Source organism: Haemorhous mexicanus, chromosome 1, assembly GCF_027477595.1.
Source record: "Haemorhous mexicanus isolate bHaeMex1 chromosome 1, bHaeMex1.pri, whole genome shotgun sequence".
In the NCBI taxonomy this organism is placed as follows: Eukaryota; Metazoa; Chordata; class Aves; order Passeriformes; family Fringillidae; genus Haemorhous; species Haemorhous mexicanus.
Genome location: NC_082341.1, coordinates 145,096,523 through 145,114,505, shown reverse-complemented (window position 1 = coordinate 145,114,505; position 17,983 = coordinate 145,096,523). Strand labels below are relative to the sequence as shown.

Genomic DNA, 17,983 nt, shown 5'->3' with positions numbered 1-17,983 from the left:
ACAGCAGTCTGCTTTTATCTAAATGCTTTCCACATCTGTCATCCAAGCAAAGGGGATTGCAAAACTTTTAAGATTCAAATTAGGTGTTTTTTTAAATCATTGGTTTTAAGTATTTTAGTAGTGTTGTTGTGGACTGTGCTGTTAACTAAAAGTTACCACCTTATGCAGGGATTATTCAGTTTTTAAAAGTGGAGACAAATCAGGGCCTCTGTTTAAAGCCCTGTGAGACTCCATTCAGTTCAAAATGGTTTTTTGTTTTTCTTAGGAGAGTAGGAGTGACCAACTAGTCCTGAAGTCTGTAAATTCTTAGAGATCTTAGTAAATTTCTTTAATTTGTTCTGTCTTGTTTGTGTAATCCAGAAAATATTCTTCTTTGTCAAAAAAAACTTCACCAGAGTAAGGAAATAAAACTAGATGAGGCTGCTACTGCAGCCTTAAAGCAAAACCAATGTAGTGCACATGCATTTCTTAAAATAATTTTTTTTCCCCCCACAGACCTAAAGATTTTCGAAGGAAGTAATAAGAATGAAAGAAGTGCCATCAGGAGTGTCTCTCCTCCTTCAAAGAAAATTCTTCTAATTTGGAAGCATCTGTGCAGCTCAGTCAGCCCTTCTATACTGAATGTTTCTGACAGCTGTTAGCAGATTTGACTTGGTAAGATTATAGAAATCACTGTATTTGAAACGGGTAAGATTAGGTATTACCTTCTCAATGCCATCTGTACTCTGCATTGTATGATCTGGTATTTTTTCATGACATTTGATTTGATACTGTTATTAAAGAATTAATACCTTTGTAATGAGTATTTGCATCTCATTGAAACAATACATTGACTACTGCTATGAAGTAGCTCACTGCTGGCAGCCCAGTGTAGAACAGATTTCCTTAAAGTGCTTGTTGAAACAGCAGGCATTAAAGGCAGAGCAACAGAGAGCTGCTTTTCCTTTTTTCCCCCCCTCAGCCTCTGATTTTCATTCAAGGAACATACTGCAGAACAGAGAAGCATTTTTATTATGAAAACTAAATGAGGAAACCAAACTTCAGTGTTGAATGATGCGAAAAAAGTCTTAAAATTCACTTCACTTTTGCAAGCTACTTGCCTGAAATTCCTGTCTGCTTTCCTGCTCTGAAAACCCTCAAACCAAAGCTGTTCTGTAGATAAGTAAAGCACTGGTTGCTTTCTGTGTTGTAGGAAATGCTGATACATTATTTGCCAAATTTTGCAATGTCTGGTGAGGAGAATTTGAGTGTTCTACATCTGTTTCATACAAGTACCATACAGGAAGAAAACCAGTTGTTTATTTATAACCATATTTCATTATGTGAATTAATGGTTTGGTATTGGGCCTTTCTTTGACATTCAGATGGGCTTATCCCAGGAAAAATTCCTATCTAGTGAATGTGCAGCCTTCACTTCCAAGTTAGTTACTACTCTGCATTAACTGGTGAGAGTATTTTTGAAAGGCCTAGGTTGCAGTAAATGCTCTTTTCTGTGTAAGGACACAGTACACAGTTTATTGGTAAGATCTGTGTGGCCTCCACTGTTCATCATGTGCTGAATCCTTTGGTCAGCAGCTTCACTTTCTTAGGTGGTCTGGAAAAAATACGAGACAGTCTTCTCATAGATTATTCAGAGACTGGATTTTGGAGAAAATCTTGACTGAATGGGTCTTACTTTTGGCAAACATGCAATTCTTGAATAGTACTTTTATAATTGGGTAGAGCACAGAGTAACTAGTTAGTTACTCTTTATTACCATGATAGGTCCAGCAAGTGACTATATATGATTAATGATACCAGAAGCATTCTGGTCAGCATGGTGCCAGTAAATGTCACAGTAAATTGAAAGTTAAATTAACTACTGCAAGTGAAGCTTGTGCTTTAGTATATAAATTGTTATAAAATTGGAATGAGTATGGCCACTGTGTTTTCCCCAAGTCATTTGTTTAAGTCACTCCATGTACATCATGTGGTGTGAGGAGGAGGTGGCAGTGGCAGCCAGTTGTGCAGGTGTCCAGCACGGGGGATCGCTCAGGCCCAGAGCACCCAAATTCCCTGTGAGCTGGGGGGTCCTGTGCTGCTTCCAGCTGCTCCCCCAGCCCAAGAGACAGGTGTGGGAGCTGTTGGACTGGCAGAGCACAGGTGACATCAACTGCACACCACAAGCACCCTCAGGGATTTGGTCAGGCTGTTCCATGGAGCAGAGAAGACCAATTGCCTTATTTTGATCAGTTTGATTATGCTGAATCCCTGTGTCCCTGGTGTTGCCCTGTGGTCATCAGTCTGTGTGGTCCCAAAAGAACCTGAGATGTGGATATACTGTTGCAGGCCAGCCAGTCATGACTAATATATTGTGCACTGTTAGCAGGAGACTCCAAGTCTTCCAAAGACAAAATGGTCAGAATTGCTTGAAAGCTGATTTTTTTTCCCATCAAAGAGTAGGTCCTGCAGGTCAACATATCTCAAGCAGAATTCTGAGCTGTGTCAGTAGAACATGGATGGGAGTGTGGGCTAACCAGGGAGGGGCAGAGGGAGTTTGCAGTTGGGGTATTAACCATGGGTGTTGACAGCCAGTGCCAGCAGGGAAATTAACCCTTTGATCCCAGGCATTATTGTATTTAGTTTTATTAACACCTCTGAGTATCAGTTGCACGTGCCAGGCTGTGGTACCTGCTTGTGGCCAAGAGAGCCGTGCTCACATGGGGCCTCATTGTTCTGTCAAGTGGGGTTAAGCTGCTAAAAAATAAAGTCCATAAACTATATTATACTTTTCTATCTTCTATCTTAAATGCAAGTGCAGGTAACAAAATGACATTCAACTCACATTCTATCAACTTTTATCACCTTTCCCCAAGAAAATGGGTGGAGTCAGAAGTGAAAGAAGTAATGGGAAAAGAGAAAGAACCTAGGAAGGTATCCAGCCCCCAGCCAGAGCCTGCTAGTCACATGTGCAAAGCATGTGTGCTACTATTGAGGCTGAATTCTAGGTGAGATAGTTGGAGATTACACAGTAAAGATACCCACTCATCTTCTTCCTGGTGAGCTAAGGGAGCTGCAGGCAGCAGTCAGAGGCCAAACCTGACAGGCTTTTCTTTACTGTAGAATATGACTAGACCTGCTCCCAGTCAGGGATGATGGTTCTGAGATGTACAGGACAGCCTCTCTATGTCTGTATAGGGCTGAAGAAAAAGTCTTCCAAACCTATGCTTTCAACTTAAATGGCCATTCTTGAGCTAAATCTTGTTCAGTCTCCAGTGCTGTTCAAAGTTGTTTACTGAGTCTCTTTTTAACTTACCTTGTTTGTAGAGAATGAATTGTCTGTGCTCAAGTTGGGTTGGTGTTTTGCCTTCTCTCCTCATTAGCTGATCCAAGTTGCTATCCCAACTACACCTGCCAGTCTTTTGACTCAGGCATGTCGACATGAGGAATCTCACATCTGCAGTTGGTACAACTACCTCAGCTCAGTTACTCTCTGCAATTGTCCATATACAATTTAAAAATAAGGCTAAATAATGTTTGTATCTTTTAAAATAAAACTGTTGCCCCAAAGTGTTGAAAACAGGAAATGTATTTCTTTGTCATTACATTCTGTTCCATGAAGATCTAATGCAATTGTTTTGAGTGAAAAATCAAATGAATACAGAATTACCATACAAAAGCTTGCCACTTTTATTTGCATACAAAACAGAAATGAAAGAGGTTCACAATAAATTATCAGTGTGCTCCCATGGAACATTCTTGAGTATTTATTCTAGGTGAGTTAAGAAAACAGTGGTCTCTAATGTAAGAAATGTTTACAAAAGGATAATAACTGGGGTGCAAGGACATCTGATGCATTGTTCTCCAGTGGATTTAGTCAGGTTACTCTGCTAGTAAAGCAGTTAATCCAAAACAAAGAGAAAGTAATCAGCTGGGAAAAAATGGATAACAAAACATGAACTTTTGTGAATGGTTCTACATACACCACCTAGCCAGATGCATTTTTCAGATACAGTTTGAAGAGTGAATGGAACAGTACTCCAGAGAAAGATCTACAAGTGACCTTTCATCATCAGCTAGCACCAACCCACTAACATACTAAACTTCTGGCATGCAAGATAATTACCATTATTGTGTCAACTGGCCATGTACACTTTTTTCTCTTTTAACATAAGAGCCTGTAAACATCTTCAGTGACGGGTGAGGCACCAGGGCAAAAGGCCAAACACAGGTGTGCATAAAATGTTTCCCTTTTTTAAACAGTTCATTGAGGGGGGCTTCTTCCGTTCGCCTTTGTGCGTTCTGGGCTCTTGGCACTCCTTTTGGCTATCCTCCTTGCGAAGCGACTGATTCCCGGGGATCTCAGCTCAACGGCTTCCATCTCTTCTTGGACAGGAGTAAACTCTGGTTGAGCAAGATGAGGTGATGGATAGGACTGGGAGTATGGGGATGGTAAGGGGTAGGACCCGTGAACTACATACGGCTGTTGCTCACCATCATAAAGGTCCTCAGGGTCATAGATTTGGTAGGAGTTATGTGGCAACTGCACTACTGGGATGTCTTGATCAGTTGGCTCACCGTATCCACCTTAACCCACCACCACCAAGAGTATTCATACGGTTAACACAGGAGAAGGGGAGTAGAAAATTAAAGCATTCATTAGGAAATTGACATTTTATATATAGATATATTTCTGTATCAAGCGTGTGAGTATATATATTTATATAAAATCTTTAAATACACATCTTTTATTCACATAAAGGAACAATGAAAACATTTAACAAAATTAATAAGCTGGAGCAATTGGAAACCCACCAACAGACAGCCAAGTTAGTTGGAAACCACCACCACAATTTGTCAAACGTCCGGTTGTAATACTGTGCTCATTATACACTGCACACTCTGCCTGCTATAGCTTATTCCAATTATGAGCTAGAATACATGAGTAGCAGGCAAAAATGGGTCAGGCAGTAATTTTTTAGCAGTGCCAGGAAGCCAAGTGCATGTACAGCAGCTGTAAGTTCATTAGTGGTAGTCATTATCGTTGCTGGAAAGCACAGAGCAGTTCAGCATCCATCTCTGACCTTCAGCCCAATGAGACCTGAACCAGAATGAGCCTTTCACCTTCTGGATTGGTAGCCATTGTAAGGGATTGGGCCTTAAAACAGGAAATGAACAACGGGGAGGGGAAGTGAGGAGAAAAGGATAGGAAGAGACGACAACAAAAACATTCAGGTAAGTAAAACACACAAATCAGCTCAGGGGCAGATTAAACATCAAACAAATACGCCTTATGTATAACATTTGTAGTTTAGCGCTTTGCTAATTAATTTTGATTTTAGGTTGGGTGATTTAATTTTTGGTAATTGTGTTAACTTCTTCCCATGGCCTCTCCGTGCTATAACGAGATGGGAAAGTAGGACATAGAGAAGATACAGAAGGAATCATTTTCTCCAGATGGCTTCACTGGTTAATGATGGACACGTGCATCCCTGTGCCAAGTTACACTACTACAGGTTTAGTAAGGGTCATGCTCTCATGCCACTCAGAGGCACATGGAAGGGGAGGTTGAGGAACACGTTTGAAAAACTACAAGTGTAAAAACTCTGCTGTCACAAACATGAGTTGGTAGGGCTTCAACACAGAATATTGAGATGGAGCAGGCTCATACAGCTACACAAACAAGTACAGGACAAAACCCACTAGGCAGGATCATTTTTACAGGCTGAGATCAGACGGTGGTCACTTTCCTTTGGTCACTACGCTGGGTCACCTTCTCTTCATGCTGCAGTCCCACAAAGTAGAGCCACACTGGACACGCAGGTTTTTAGGGAGCCACCACATTTTAGTGCAAGTTTCATCGGTAGCCTCCATCTCACTTGGGCTGTTAGAAAATGCCACCCACACCTCTGCAAAGGGCAGCAGTCCCGACTGCTCGCTACTCACCTCCCATGCCGTAGCCAGCGCAGGAGGATGGGTCACAGTACCCTGGAGGCCCAGCAGGACCCGCTGTGCCCGGGGACCCCGTGTGACCAGCAGGACCTCGTGGGCCTGGAGATCCTGGTGGTCCCGGGCTGCCAGTTCGACTCTCTCCTGGAGGTCCTGCACAGAACAGGGAGATGAAACATCTGCCTGGTGTCTTTCATGAAAGCAGGGATATGAGGCCATCTTTCCTGGCCTGGAAAACATGGCACTGAGTGTGTTTATAACACACTTGAGAGGAGGAGCAAGGCATCCTGGCTCTGACTCCCCTGGGCAAGCTGAGGGAAAGACTTCAGCCTCTGGCAAGGAAGACAGAGCAGCAGCCTGAGAGGAGACCCAATTCCAATGAGCTTCCTCTCTGGCTACTACTTCATTTTCCTTGCCAGAGACAGCTTCTAGGCAGAACTGGAGCAAATGTTTCACCAAACACCAGACTTCTGGAAAGGGATTTACATGGGGAAAGGACAGCCCTGGATGCCTGCACAGCTCTTGATTCCTCGCACTCCCTTTCAATACAGTTTCTAGGTAATGCTGTGACTTGATACCAGTGCCTAACAGCCAGGATATCCTCCTGAGGTCAATGCAATTTTATTCCTGTTTCAACAGGACTGGTTATCACTCTCTCTGCTTTTTCAGGACCTAAATATAAATCCATGTGATATAATGTGCTTAATTACTACACATTTCTCAGTCAGCTCACATTTAGGTATGACATTAAGTCAATGAGAAAACAAATGTAATTAGTCCAGATTATTTTTTTCCCCTTCTAGAACCCATGTCTGGAAAAAAAAATACATGAAACAGTTTTAAAAGGTGAGCTTGGGGAAGCAGTTTATCATAGGGAAAATGAAAATATTTGTGTAATGGGTGACACCATCATGTGGCACATCCCAACATGATATTACATAGTAAGACCATTATGACAGTTAAGGTGCCTGAACTGCTACTCTTCTGCTACTCTGCTTAAGGAGAAAGACAGAGCTGCTGTAAACCTCTTCACACATGGGTCAAAATGGTCTAATCCAGTGCCTCAAATGTAAGTTTACCTGTGGATCCTGGTGGGCCTCGGGGTCCTTGTGTTCCAACACCTGGATTGCCTTTCTCTCCTTTCTCACCTGGTAAACCTAAGGAAATAGTATTCAGTCACATTTTGATCAGAAGTGTGAGCAGTGTTTATTATTTAACCAGGATTACAGTTCCACGTGCTATTTTTCATCTAAAAACAGATGGCAGAGAAGGAAGAAGGTGAAAATTAAAAATTATTTGGTTCTTTTTCCGTCCCTCCCCAGACAGCCTCTGAAGGGAAATGTCATTCTTGGGGTCTTAAACATTCTTGCTGCCATGGTGGTTTCATCAGGATGGTATGCAGAGGCATCAGCCAGTTTCCAGGCTGCACTTCCTGAGGAAAGCTCCCTCTGGACTACACCAACGTGCAACTATTGTAAGTCAGAAGACTTTTCCAAGCCTCGTAGCTATAAATTACTGTGTGGCCCCAAAAAGTCAAATTTCACTGCTACAGCAAATTTTCCTTCAAACATTCACCCACCAAAGAGTGGTACAGCACAAGATTCTTCATGGAGAGAGTTGTAAGCAGTTATGGCAGATTCTTGTTACAACATGAGAAAGGAATTTCATCACAGTCAAAATCTGACCCCCAAGTAAGGCCCAATCCAAGTGTTTCCCAGTCTTGAAACTCTGATATTCCAGACCCAGTGAGATGTGCTCTTGCACTCGCTCATGGCACTAAATTTCTCTCCTTGAGTCTGATCCATGGAGATCACAAATCTAGTAATTCAGAGAAAGCACTGCTTGCCTCCAGCTTTCCATCTCCTTCTGCACTACCACTATGGCATCCTATAAAAACACTTTCTCTATGCAGCCATCACAATAAGCAGCGTTGAACTACAGTAGGTGTCAAAACTATAAATTCCAGACCCTGAGTTTCCACCGGAGACTTGGAAATTCTCATAAAGTCTGTGTTTGATTTGAATGGTTCAAAGACACCAAATCCTGGCTGGTTTGTGGGACTTCCCCCCCATTTTCCAGACCTCCCTCCCAGCACTGGTAATTGCTCTCCTGCCTTCACAGTTTCCCTGCTTTCAGAATCAAAGTCTATACACGGCACCTTCATCAACACAGAGCAAAGAAAACAGCTGCTGCCCTGGAAGGGGCCATATCTACAGTTCAAGTGACTGGGCTCCTTCCCGCAGGTAACTGCCCCCTCTTAGGGCTAAACAGCTGGAGAACACCTCATTTTTGCAAGGAATCACAGAATCACAGAACGTGCTGAGTTGGAAGACACCACAAAGATCATCAAGTCTGGTTCCCAGCCCTGCACCATCACAAGAGTCACACCCTGTGCCTGAGAGCATTGTCCAAATGCTTCCTGAGCTCTGTCAGGCTGGTGCTGTGCCTACTGCCCTGGGAGGCTGTTCCAGTGCCCAAACACCCTCTGGGTAAAGAACCTTTTTCGGATACCCAATCTGTGCCTCCCCTGACAACCTCAGGCCATTCCCTTGGGTTCTGTCACTGTCACCACAGGGAAGAGATCAGTGCCTGCGCCTCCTCCTCTCCCCACAAGGAAGTTCTAACTGCAATGAGGTCTCTCCTCAGTCTCCTGGCTGAACAAACCAAGTGGCCTCAGCCCCTCCCCATGAGGCTTCCCCTCAGGGAGTCACAGAAGATCTTTTTTACCTTCTTAAGCTAATTTGTAATGGAAGTAAATAAGCAAATAAAGAGTCTAAGTGTGGGAAAAATTGTAACTAAAACCCATCCGTGGCAAAGAATTCCTCACATCAAGTTTATCAAATATTAGTCTGCTGAACTGGATTCAGTGGCTGTGGAGGAGTTCTGGGTCTTCTGCAGGAACAAGAGGCTTCTAGGGCAACAAACTGTCTGACCCAAGCACATGGAAAACACAGGCTACCCCACTGCAACCAGTAAATCCAGAGGGAGCACATAATTTTTAACCAAAGCATGGATGAACTCTTTACCTTACCTCTACAAGGTTCTTTGCCACTGTCCTGGCATACTTAAGGCATTGCCTGTTTCCCTTTTTTGCCTTTTATTTCCTTCAGTTGCATAATTTTGAGGGAAGGGTGGTGGTGGTTTTTTCCACATGCTTGAAATTTTGCTTAGCCCTAGCTTGCTTTAAACTTATGCAGAAACTCATCTATGGCAATTCTCTGTACTGCAGGCCTTATAACAAGGTAAAAGTATCCAAATTACCTCTTACCACACAGGACCTGCAGGGAAAGGTTTGCCCTTTGCAAAAGGCAAAGTCTGTTTGTGTGAATTGCTTTTTTCCTGAGAAGACTGACCCACTACAACCATCTGCAATCTACACAGCTGTGTAGTACAAGGACCATTGCTTATCCTACTGCATGGTAACATTACTTGGTGACTTCAAAGGCAGCAGCCACAATGTTTTGAAATCACAGCCTGCCATGCACTCAGTTATTATTATTAACACACACCAAACTACACACTCGTATGTGATGTTCACAGGATAAAATGTCAGTAAGAAATGCTAAACATGGAACAAATCTACTCAGGCTAAGAAGAAAACATTCATTCTAGAATAAATTATGAATCTCTTGTGCAGGGCAAACCTTCTTTGAAAGCAAACACTGAAGGCCAAGATAAAAGTCTGCATCAGGTTTCTTTTAGTCTGATTTCCAGTAAAGTTTATCCAACTTAAAGAGAACATAAACACTGTTGCAAAAATATCCTACTGCTAAGGCAAAATGCTCATGAGTTAGAGCCATGGACTTCCCTAAGGGACTGAAGAGACTCCCAGACCTCTTAGCTCACTCCTAATAAATGGCAGATATTCAAAATTCACCCAAGTCATCTTTGGTGCCAGCAGAGCATGGCTTACAGAAAGCCAACCAGGCAAGCCATCACCCTTGTGTGTAACTGCATTTTAGGTTCCTGCAATGGTTAATTGCTCCCAGAATGAAAGTGTGTGTGTCAAAAGTTGCCATTTGAGTTAAAAATGCCTTCAGGTCCCAGGAACTTCTTTCATGTTTGTGCTCAGGACATGCTTCAGCAATACCATCAAAGTGTCTCTCCCCTTCATGCTAACCATGGCTTTATGTCTTGTCCCCATCCAAAATAAGCAATGTCTTCCTTTCAGCCCCATGGAGATCACAAGCAGCTGAAATCAATGATTTCCAACCCTTCACTAAAGATAACTCTGATAGCATCAGTTATTGAAAACAACACCAAGCTCATGAACACATTCTCTAGCAAAGAAAAATAAATGTCCATGGTATCTGCACAAATGGAAATCTCAGGTGTTCTTTATCTAATTTAGTCTTTAAGAGAATAGTCCTGTGAGGAGAACTATGTATTGCACTTAAGAAAAATTAAACTACTTCCAGAAATGTCCTCTTTTCAAGATGTTCAGCTGTGAGCATAGTGTAAAATAACACAGGGCTGTGATTTTTTTTCTTTTTTAAACCAGATGGAGCTAAAACTGGAAATAAAAATATTTAATTGACAAAACTGGCAAAAGTTCAATTTAATTCCACTGAAATTTTGCCATCATAGCTGTAAATGTGTCTTTTGATAACACATGTTTAACTGGCTCTTTCATATGAAGCCAGGAAGCAAATAAGGATGAAGCTGTGCTTGAGAACAGTAACTTTCCCAGTGACAGCTTAGGTATTTATTGTACTTTAATCACAGTGGGATGGGCTGAGTAGCTGTAAGTTTTATTCACCACTTCAGACCACATAAGAGCTGAAGTCCATTCAGTAGTAGAACTGCACTTTTACAGCATCTGAAAGTTAGCAGTGCCTCAGAATAATTTTTACCATGGCTTTTCCATTTTTCCACAAAGTTGAGAAAACAACCCAAGTATTATAAAAATAACTGGAAACCAAAAAGAAGAAAAAAAACTTGTTGATTCTTTTGGTTACTATACCATTTTGCAGAGGTGCAACCACTTCCTGGGCACTCAGAAGCCAGACACTAGCTGTTTAAGTCCCAGATCATAAACAAAACATCTTCAAACTAGCTGAAAGGAAAATGGAAACCAATGCTGTGAGCTAGTTAAAATTAAAATAGAGATGAGGGCTGTGAATAGTCAATGTTTGGTTTTTTTCCAAACTCCTATACTTATGCAAATAAGCAAAAAGCAAAATTCTAGTAATTTATCTGGGATTATGTACTGTAGGGGCCTGGTAATACAACGTGGCCTCTCAGCTGGCAACAGACACTGAGAACTGAATCTGTCAAGAGAAGGACTTGTCCTTTCTCACCGAGGTGGTCTTTCTTGGAAGGACCAGCTCAGTGTGTTACTAGTGAGAGGAATCCCATCCAGGAACGGGACATCTTGGACTGAGAAGTTCAAGTGGAGGTTTCTAACAGAACTCCATACACTCAATCCGTGTCTCTTTCCAAAGTCTCTGATTAATGCCTGGCAGAGTGACAAGGAAAACAAGGGAAAAGAAGCTGTTGGCCAAGCAAGTTAGCAGAGAAGTTCACTGATGTCCCTCACTGCTGACATTCCCAGTACAGTCTCTTTGGTGCACCATTTCTAACCAGTTCCACACCTGCCTTCTGAAGTGCCCCTTCTTACAGGCTGGGATTGAAGAGGTGGTAGGCAAGAGAGATGAGCTGAAAGAAACATCTGGGCTCCCCCCACCTTTCTATCTTCCTGCTCTACCAGAACCTTGCCACCTTGCCACTCAGCTCAGAGCCAGTAACAGGCTCCTGCAGCAATTCCAACAGTTTGAGGGGGGAAGGGCAACACTACTAGATAAGCAAAGGTGTTTTTTTCTTTCTAATGACACTTCTTAGCACACTCTGTTGCAGGACATTTTCTGAACTTAAACGTGGAGCCTGACTTTCAGAGTTACTAATCTGGCACTGGGTTTGAACATGAAATTGGCTTCATATACAACCAAAATGCTGATGACATCAGTGAGAAGAAACACATTTTACATAAAGACTTCCAGGTGGCTGGCTGGAGATCTTCAGGACAGGACGATACATTGTGTTTGCTGAACAAATTAAATGCAAATGATGTTTCAGAACATAGCAAGGGATGGAGTCTGACACCATTTACCCTCCTCTTTCTTGTCACTGGAAACTTTAAAACCCTTCTATCCAGAAGCTGAGCAATTTTAGTCTGCCGCTTCTGTGTATGATATGGCATTAGGAATCTAGTGAGAATTGGGAATCCATGAAAATTTCCAATCATTCTCCACAAGCATGAAGCTGGTTAAATAATTTTTAATTTTCATTTTTGCATTTTGAGGTTAGCTTAGAGAAAAGAAATCAGAAATACCCCAAGAGTCTGCAGCAAAAGGTATCTTCCTGATCAGAAAAGTGCTACTGCATCAAACACACATCAGTCTGAAAGTTCAATTGTTTCTGAAGAAATCAAATCTTCAAGGAGCAATACATTATTATATACTTTTGCCTAGTTTCTGAAGGAGCTCCTTCATCTTTCTTCCAGATTCTGTTCAAGGCTCCAGTTATTTGAATGTCCTAACATCCATTCCAACTCCAAATAAACCAGCCAATTATTTTGTCTTAGAGTTTACACATGGATTCTTGATTCTTGAAACAACCTCATTTTAAGTTGAAAATATTGTAGAACACTCCCAACATTTGGTATCACATTTTATGAAAATCTGACTGCAGTTCTGAAGGGATGCTTGATTAGAGCTTTCTCTCTACCAAGTATAAAACTCCCCACAAGCACTACCTGCCAAAATCAGCCCCTTCTAACGTCACTTATCCCTATAGAGGAGAAAGGGTAATAGAGAGGGAAGGGGCAATATTCTTTCTAATGTCTTTTTACACTTTCTGTACTCTGCTGCCAGTACTGCTTCTCAGTCTGCACTGGGCTGACCCACATTGTGTTTCATTTAAATGACTGTATCTAATCACTCTGGGATCCCACAATGTGTGTCTGGACATCAGCTCAGCAAATACAATGGAAAGTACAGAACATGTTGGACATGTTCCATTTTTTGTAGCCTGGCATTTTGGGTGTCCCTTTTCTGAAGTCCTAACTTGAAAAACCTCTCCCCAAAAAGAAGGGAAAGATTTAAAATATACTAGTGTGGAATCAAATATTCTGAAATCTGCATTCAGTGTCTCCAGATCACCCTTTTTAAAGTCAGTTCCTTGATTGCTGTCTCTTCTATTCTTCTTTTCTCGTTGTCTCACACTCCCTCATTCCTCCTCCTTTCTGGACAGTGCCTGGTTCTTGCTCAGCTGGAGCAGGCAACAGCAGGACTGAAGGGTCAGTACCTGAAGCCTTGCCTCTTTTTTCAAAATGGTAATGGAATTTACAGTCTTGAGGGCAAGACTCACAGGTTCACTCCAAGACTTTCTATTGAAAACAATGTTATAACTAGGGTCATAATGGCTACTGTGAACTGGAACTATTAAGTTCCTGAACAGTCTACACAGCAATTAATTTTTAAAACCCCAGTTGGCAGATTTTGTAACAGCAACACCAATTCACTGCTTGTGAATATCACATTTGTCTCTTGGGTTTTTGGTCACCTCCTCATGTGATGTTCTTCAGAGCACTTTCACAATTATAGATCTTCTCAGTATTATGTCCTGAGGTTAGTGCTACTCTGGGACACCAAAGATAGCCCAGGCTGCACAGAAAGAGAGTAAATCAAACGTGGAACTTGTTTTGTTATTAGACAATGCTCATGGAGGAAGGGAGAATGGGATCTAGGCTTCATATGAGAATACAGAAGAGAATTCTTGTAAATGTTGTGTATTACTTCTGCCTGACCTCATCCTTTCCTCTTCTTGATTCTCTCAGCCCCTCAAACTAGGAATTTTTCTCTATTCTTATCAATCTTGCTCCTTTCAGGTGGTCATGACTCACAAATTCCTGGACTGACACATCTGAAGTTATCAGAAAAGCTCAGCATTTCCCCAACATAGTTGTCAGTTTTGCATCTTTCTTCAATTGCTCTTTCACTTATATATTTAGAAATTCTACTCACTTCGGAGTCTTACTAAGAAACATGATGGGATGTGCACAATTAGATTCCACCAATCTTCATCAGTTTAAACACTAAACCTCTGTCTGATCCTGCCAAATGACACTTGGCAAAGCCTGCATGACTTTCATGACCGAGTCTCCCAAGCTTTCATTATGGTCTGTGTTAAGCTCACCAATTAATTAGTGAGAAAATGTTGCTTTCACATGTAGACAGGAGACAAAAGCTATTAGAATGCATCATGAAAGGGAGCTATAATTTTATATCTGTGAAATATGAAGCCTACCTCTTTCTCCCGGTCTTCCTGGCTGACCAGGGCTTCCTGGAAACCCTTGCATGCCTGGTGATCCTTGCTCACCCTGTGGCCCTGGAGCCCCTGGCCGACCTGGCTCACCAGGAGGTCCCGCGATGGTTCGTGTTGAGACAGACTGGCTTGGAATCTGGTTCAGAATCGAGTTATATCTTGCCATATGACCTGTCAGGAAAAAAAAAGGTGTAATTTTCAACTAGCAGTGGAAAATCTGGTTCAGCAAAGTTTCAGCAGAGTACTGGCAGGTTCTCAAGGCTGTGGTCTGTCATGCTTTGGTATTATGAAGTTGTGCACTTGTTGGGGGAGAAACAGTAGGTTAGGGAGTGCGCAGAAAATGGAAGAACTGTTGTGCAAGATTTTATTTTCTTACTTTGGTAAGAGTTTGGGGGGCTTTTGTATTTTATGTCTATAAAAATTCAAAATTGGTGCAGCAGAAGCTTCTGTATACTGTAATAGCTTGGAGACAATTCCAGTTTTTTTCAGAAGGCTGATGCTAATCAGCTCTAGTTGGACATAAATCCGGTTGAACGTAAATCTAGTTGAAACATAAATCTCAGCTGTCTAGTCTAAAACAAACAGAACCCCTTGGATATTTTGCAAAGTGTCATATTTGTAAGTAGCTGTGGCAGGAAAAGATCCATTCCAGAGAGAGAAGCACGTGGACTGTCCATGTACTTGCCTTGGATGAGCTGCTCACACACTTGACGAGCAACAGCCCGGACCATTGCTTGGGACTGGAGATCGCCCTGGATAACAACAGCACGGAGTCATGAAACAGTTTCCTGAGTCAGTTCTGTGCTGACAGCACTTGGAGCAAAGAAGGATATTTATTATTGCTGAGACATCATATCCTCACAGATGAGAGAGGAAAGCCAAAGAAACTTTGTGATTTCACTGGTTCCCATTTCTCTTTTTGGCCAGCAATCAGAGGTCTGAGGAGATAACCCTAATGAGAGATTTGGATGCATGCTTACTGCCACATCCTTTCCACCTTTGAAACATTAATGTAGCTATATAAAAGACCTTGTCTGGAAAAAAAGGAAAGTTTGCTTAATTGCAAAGATAAATCTACTGTGCCTGTAAACACAGAGAAACATAATTTTTTTGGAAAAGCTCTTTATGAGACAGAAGGCCAGGCAGGAAAAAACCCAACAGCAAACATGAACATAGACTTACCCTTTCACCCCTTTCCCCCTTAGCTCCAGGAGGACCCTATGAAAAGATTTAATACAAAATTAATTCTCATCTTGTTCCGTTCAAAATTTTTAACACCTGAACTTTGTCTGCCTTGCAGGTTCATAGTAAAGGGAGAAGAAATAAATAATAAGCAAGCTTTCAGGAGGTTATGTGACAGTGACAAATACACTTCTATCATTTCAGTACTCAACAAAATGTTCACCTTTGGCAATTACATGGGTACAATGACTTTCGCAAGTGTTTGCCACACACTGAATTCACTTATTCAAAATGATAGTAAGGTCAGGCCACCACATGATGCATTTCACATGGCTGAAACAGGTCTAATCTTTGCAAAATAGCAGCTTGAAATTTGCTGTACTGAGACTCTGCATCCACTATGAACAGAGCAAGCCATGGGATTAAACTGCAGAGAAAATTACATTTGATATTAAGGATGATATAAAACTGTAATGATGGTGAGGAGGATTATGGATTGAAACAAGCTGTCTAGGGCACTTGCAACTTCACCAATGTCAGTTTTTGGAGTAGGCTACACATTTCTCAGGAACTCCTGAAGAAGGAAAGGTCTGTTGGTCAGAGCCTGGTGCTAATATCACCAAGGCCATGGGTTTGATGCCTGTATGGGCCAAACATTTGGGAGCTGGACTTGATCCTGGTGGTTCCCTTCCAACTTAGACTGTTCTGTGCTTCTGTGTAGGTAACCAGCTGACAGAGGCATGGTTAAGCACAGCTTATTCTATCCTTGGAGGGAAGAAACTCCTACTAAGACTAAAAGACTATTTCTAAGGACTCTATTCTATAACTCTATTTTGGAATAGAAAGCTCAGTAATTTTTCAGCCACCAGTTTTTTTCTGCACAACTAGAGTCTAACCATGCACAGCAGAGCTCTGGCATGACTCACAGGAATATCTACATTCTAAAAATTTTGTTCAGTATATGGAACATGTGTTTGGACAGGAACTGCATAGTTAACATGTTATATATTTATAGTAAAGGTTCCATAGCTCATCAAATCTCCTTTATAGATTCCATGATTGCACTTAGAAAGTATGCAGAACTGGGCATTAGATTATTATCCTTGCTTATGTATTATCAGTCAATTTAATTACATTTCCACTTAACCAAATGAAAATGCTTGCATTGGCTAAATCTCCAAATCAAACTGGATTTTGGAAAAAAAAAATTTCTATTCTACTCTACAAGAGTCAGAAATATACACACCATCCCATCCTGATGTCTATAAAAATTAAATAGGATGTTTACTCCAATAGATGGGAAAAAGCTGAGCAGGCTTTGTAACTGCTCACAACAGGTATTCAAATGTTAAAAGATGAATACATAATATTGTCTGAACTCTTACAGAGACAAAAAAGTCCACTATAAATATTCTCTTTTACATAAAATACACATTGGTTTCATAGTTGTATTCCTTTCTTCCAGTCAAAATGTTTTGTTCTGAGGTTTTTTAAATAGTTCAAAAAAAAATAACATCTGAGAGATGAACTTAATATTGGAGGTTCCTAATACTAATTTTAGATATAGAGGATATAATTTTCCAAAAATTACATAAGTCATATAAAAAGTCATTAGTCATTTGTTCTGATTTAAACACAGAGTAACCTCAAAAGCAAGGCTTTTATTCATATATTATTTTCACGGTTTGGAAATCAGAATAATATATTGGAAATATTCAGGTTAACAAATACTTGAATTTCCAGAGAGTCACTGGAAGGGCAAAGGGAAAAAAAAGAAGAACACAAAGACTACAAATTTACATAGTTGTATTTTTAACTTCTGTGTTTTAATTTTGTGTTTTGACTCTAATCCCTATATTCCAAACATTGTATGTAAGATCAACAAATATATTTAATTACAAAGAATGAACAAAGAAAGGTCAATATGATGTTTAACTTAGCCACTAACTGCAAACAGATCATAGGCAATAAATATTGAGGAGTTCTGTCAAACAGGGAAGCCAGGCTCAGCAACCAACCAATGCACAACAGCAGACAGTGAAATATTAATTAGTTTTACTTACAGGAGCTCCAACATCACCTTGTGGCCCTTGACTTCCAGTAACACCTGGAACACCTGGAGCACCAGGTATGCCCTATGTGGAAAAAGAGGAAGAAAATAGAGGTGATGACAATCAACATCCATGAGTCCTGATGAGGAAAAGTGCACAGACAGTTCTGTCCGTCAAAGACTGAAGATTCCCAGAGAGAAAACTAAGAAATACAATTTGCAGGAAAAAGAGCACCATAAGCACAGCTCTGAGAAAAGCACTTGAGAAAAATAACTTGGGCTGCTTTCTGGAACAGGCAGAAATTGCTGAACCACTGGACTAAATCCTGTGATGTCAATACTGGGTTCAAGGGGGATGACTCAGAATGGTCTTTGTAAAAAAACAACAAGATGTCTTGGAGAATACTCAGTACAACCAGCACCTTCATCTAATCTTTTAAATTTATTAAGAAGGCATTAACTTTGCCTAGCTGCCCTAACTGAGAAGGCTGAGACTGA

At 41.2% G+C, this 17,983-nt stretch overlaps 2 protein-coding genes across 6 annotated transcripts in view; one reads left to right on the top strand and one right to left on the bottom strand.

Moving 5' to 3' along the window:
* MRPL13 (mitochondrial ribosomal protein L13) overlaps positions 1-799 on the top strand; it is a 29,209-nt gene extending 28,410 nt beyond the window's left edge. Inside the window, exon 7 of the mRNA XM_059866123.1 lies at positions 496-799. Within this exon, the coding sequence (XP_059722106.1) occupies positions 496-520 (25 nt within the window). The 3' untranslated portion in view covers positions 521-799. The remainder of the gene's footprint in view (positions 1-495) is intronic.
* A 2,846-nt stretch (positions 800-3,645) lies between these two features.
* Positions 3,646-17,983, bottom strand: part of COL14A1 (collagen type XIV alpha 1 chain) — a 115,612-nt gene continuing 101,274 nt past the window's right edge. The window contains exons 42-50 of one of the 5 annotated variants that reach the window (XR_009489189.1): positions 17,499-17,570; positions 15,436-15,471; positions 14,939-15,005; positions 14,236-14,424; positions 7,008-7,085; positions 5,926-6,081; positions 5,064-5,137; positions 4,474-4,566; positions 4,363-4,383 (exon numbers count right to left, since the gene is read on the bottom strand). Coding sequence is in view for 4 of the 5 variants with exons in the window: in XM_059866049.1 (XP_059722032.1) it covers positions 4,244-4,566; positions 5,926-6,081; positions 7,008-7,085; positions 14,236-14,424; positions 14,939-15,005; positions 15,436-15,471; positions 17,499-17,570 (921 nt within the window). In the remaining variant the exon portion in view is untranslated. Of the gene's footprint in view, positions 4,567-4,709; positions 5,138-5,925; positions 6,082-7,007; positions 7,086-14,235; positions 14,425-14,938; positions 15,006-15,435; positions 15,472-17,498; positions 17,571-17,983 lie in introns of those variants that run through there. The other 4 variants (XM_059866058.1, XM_059866073.1, XM_059866049.1 and 1 more) reach the window with 4 other exon arrangements.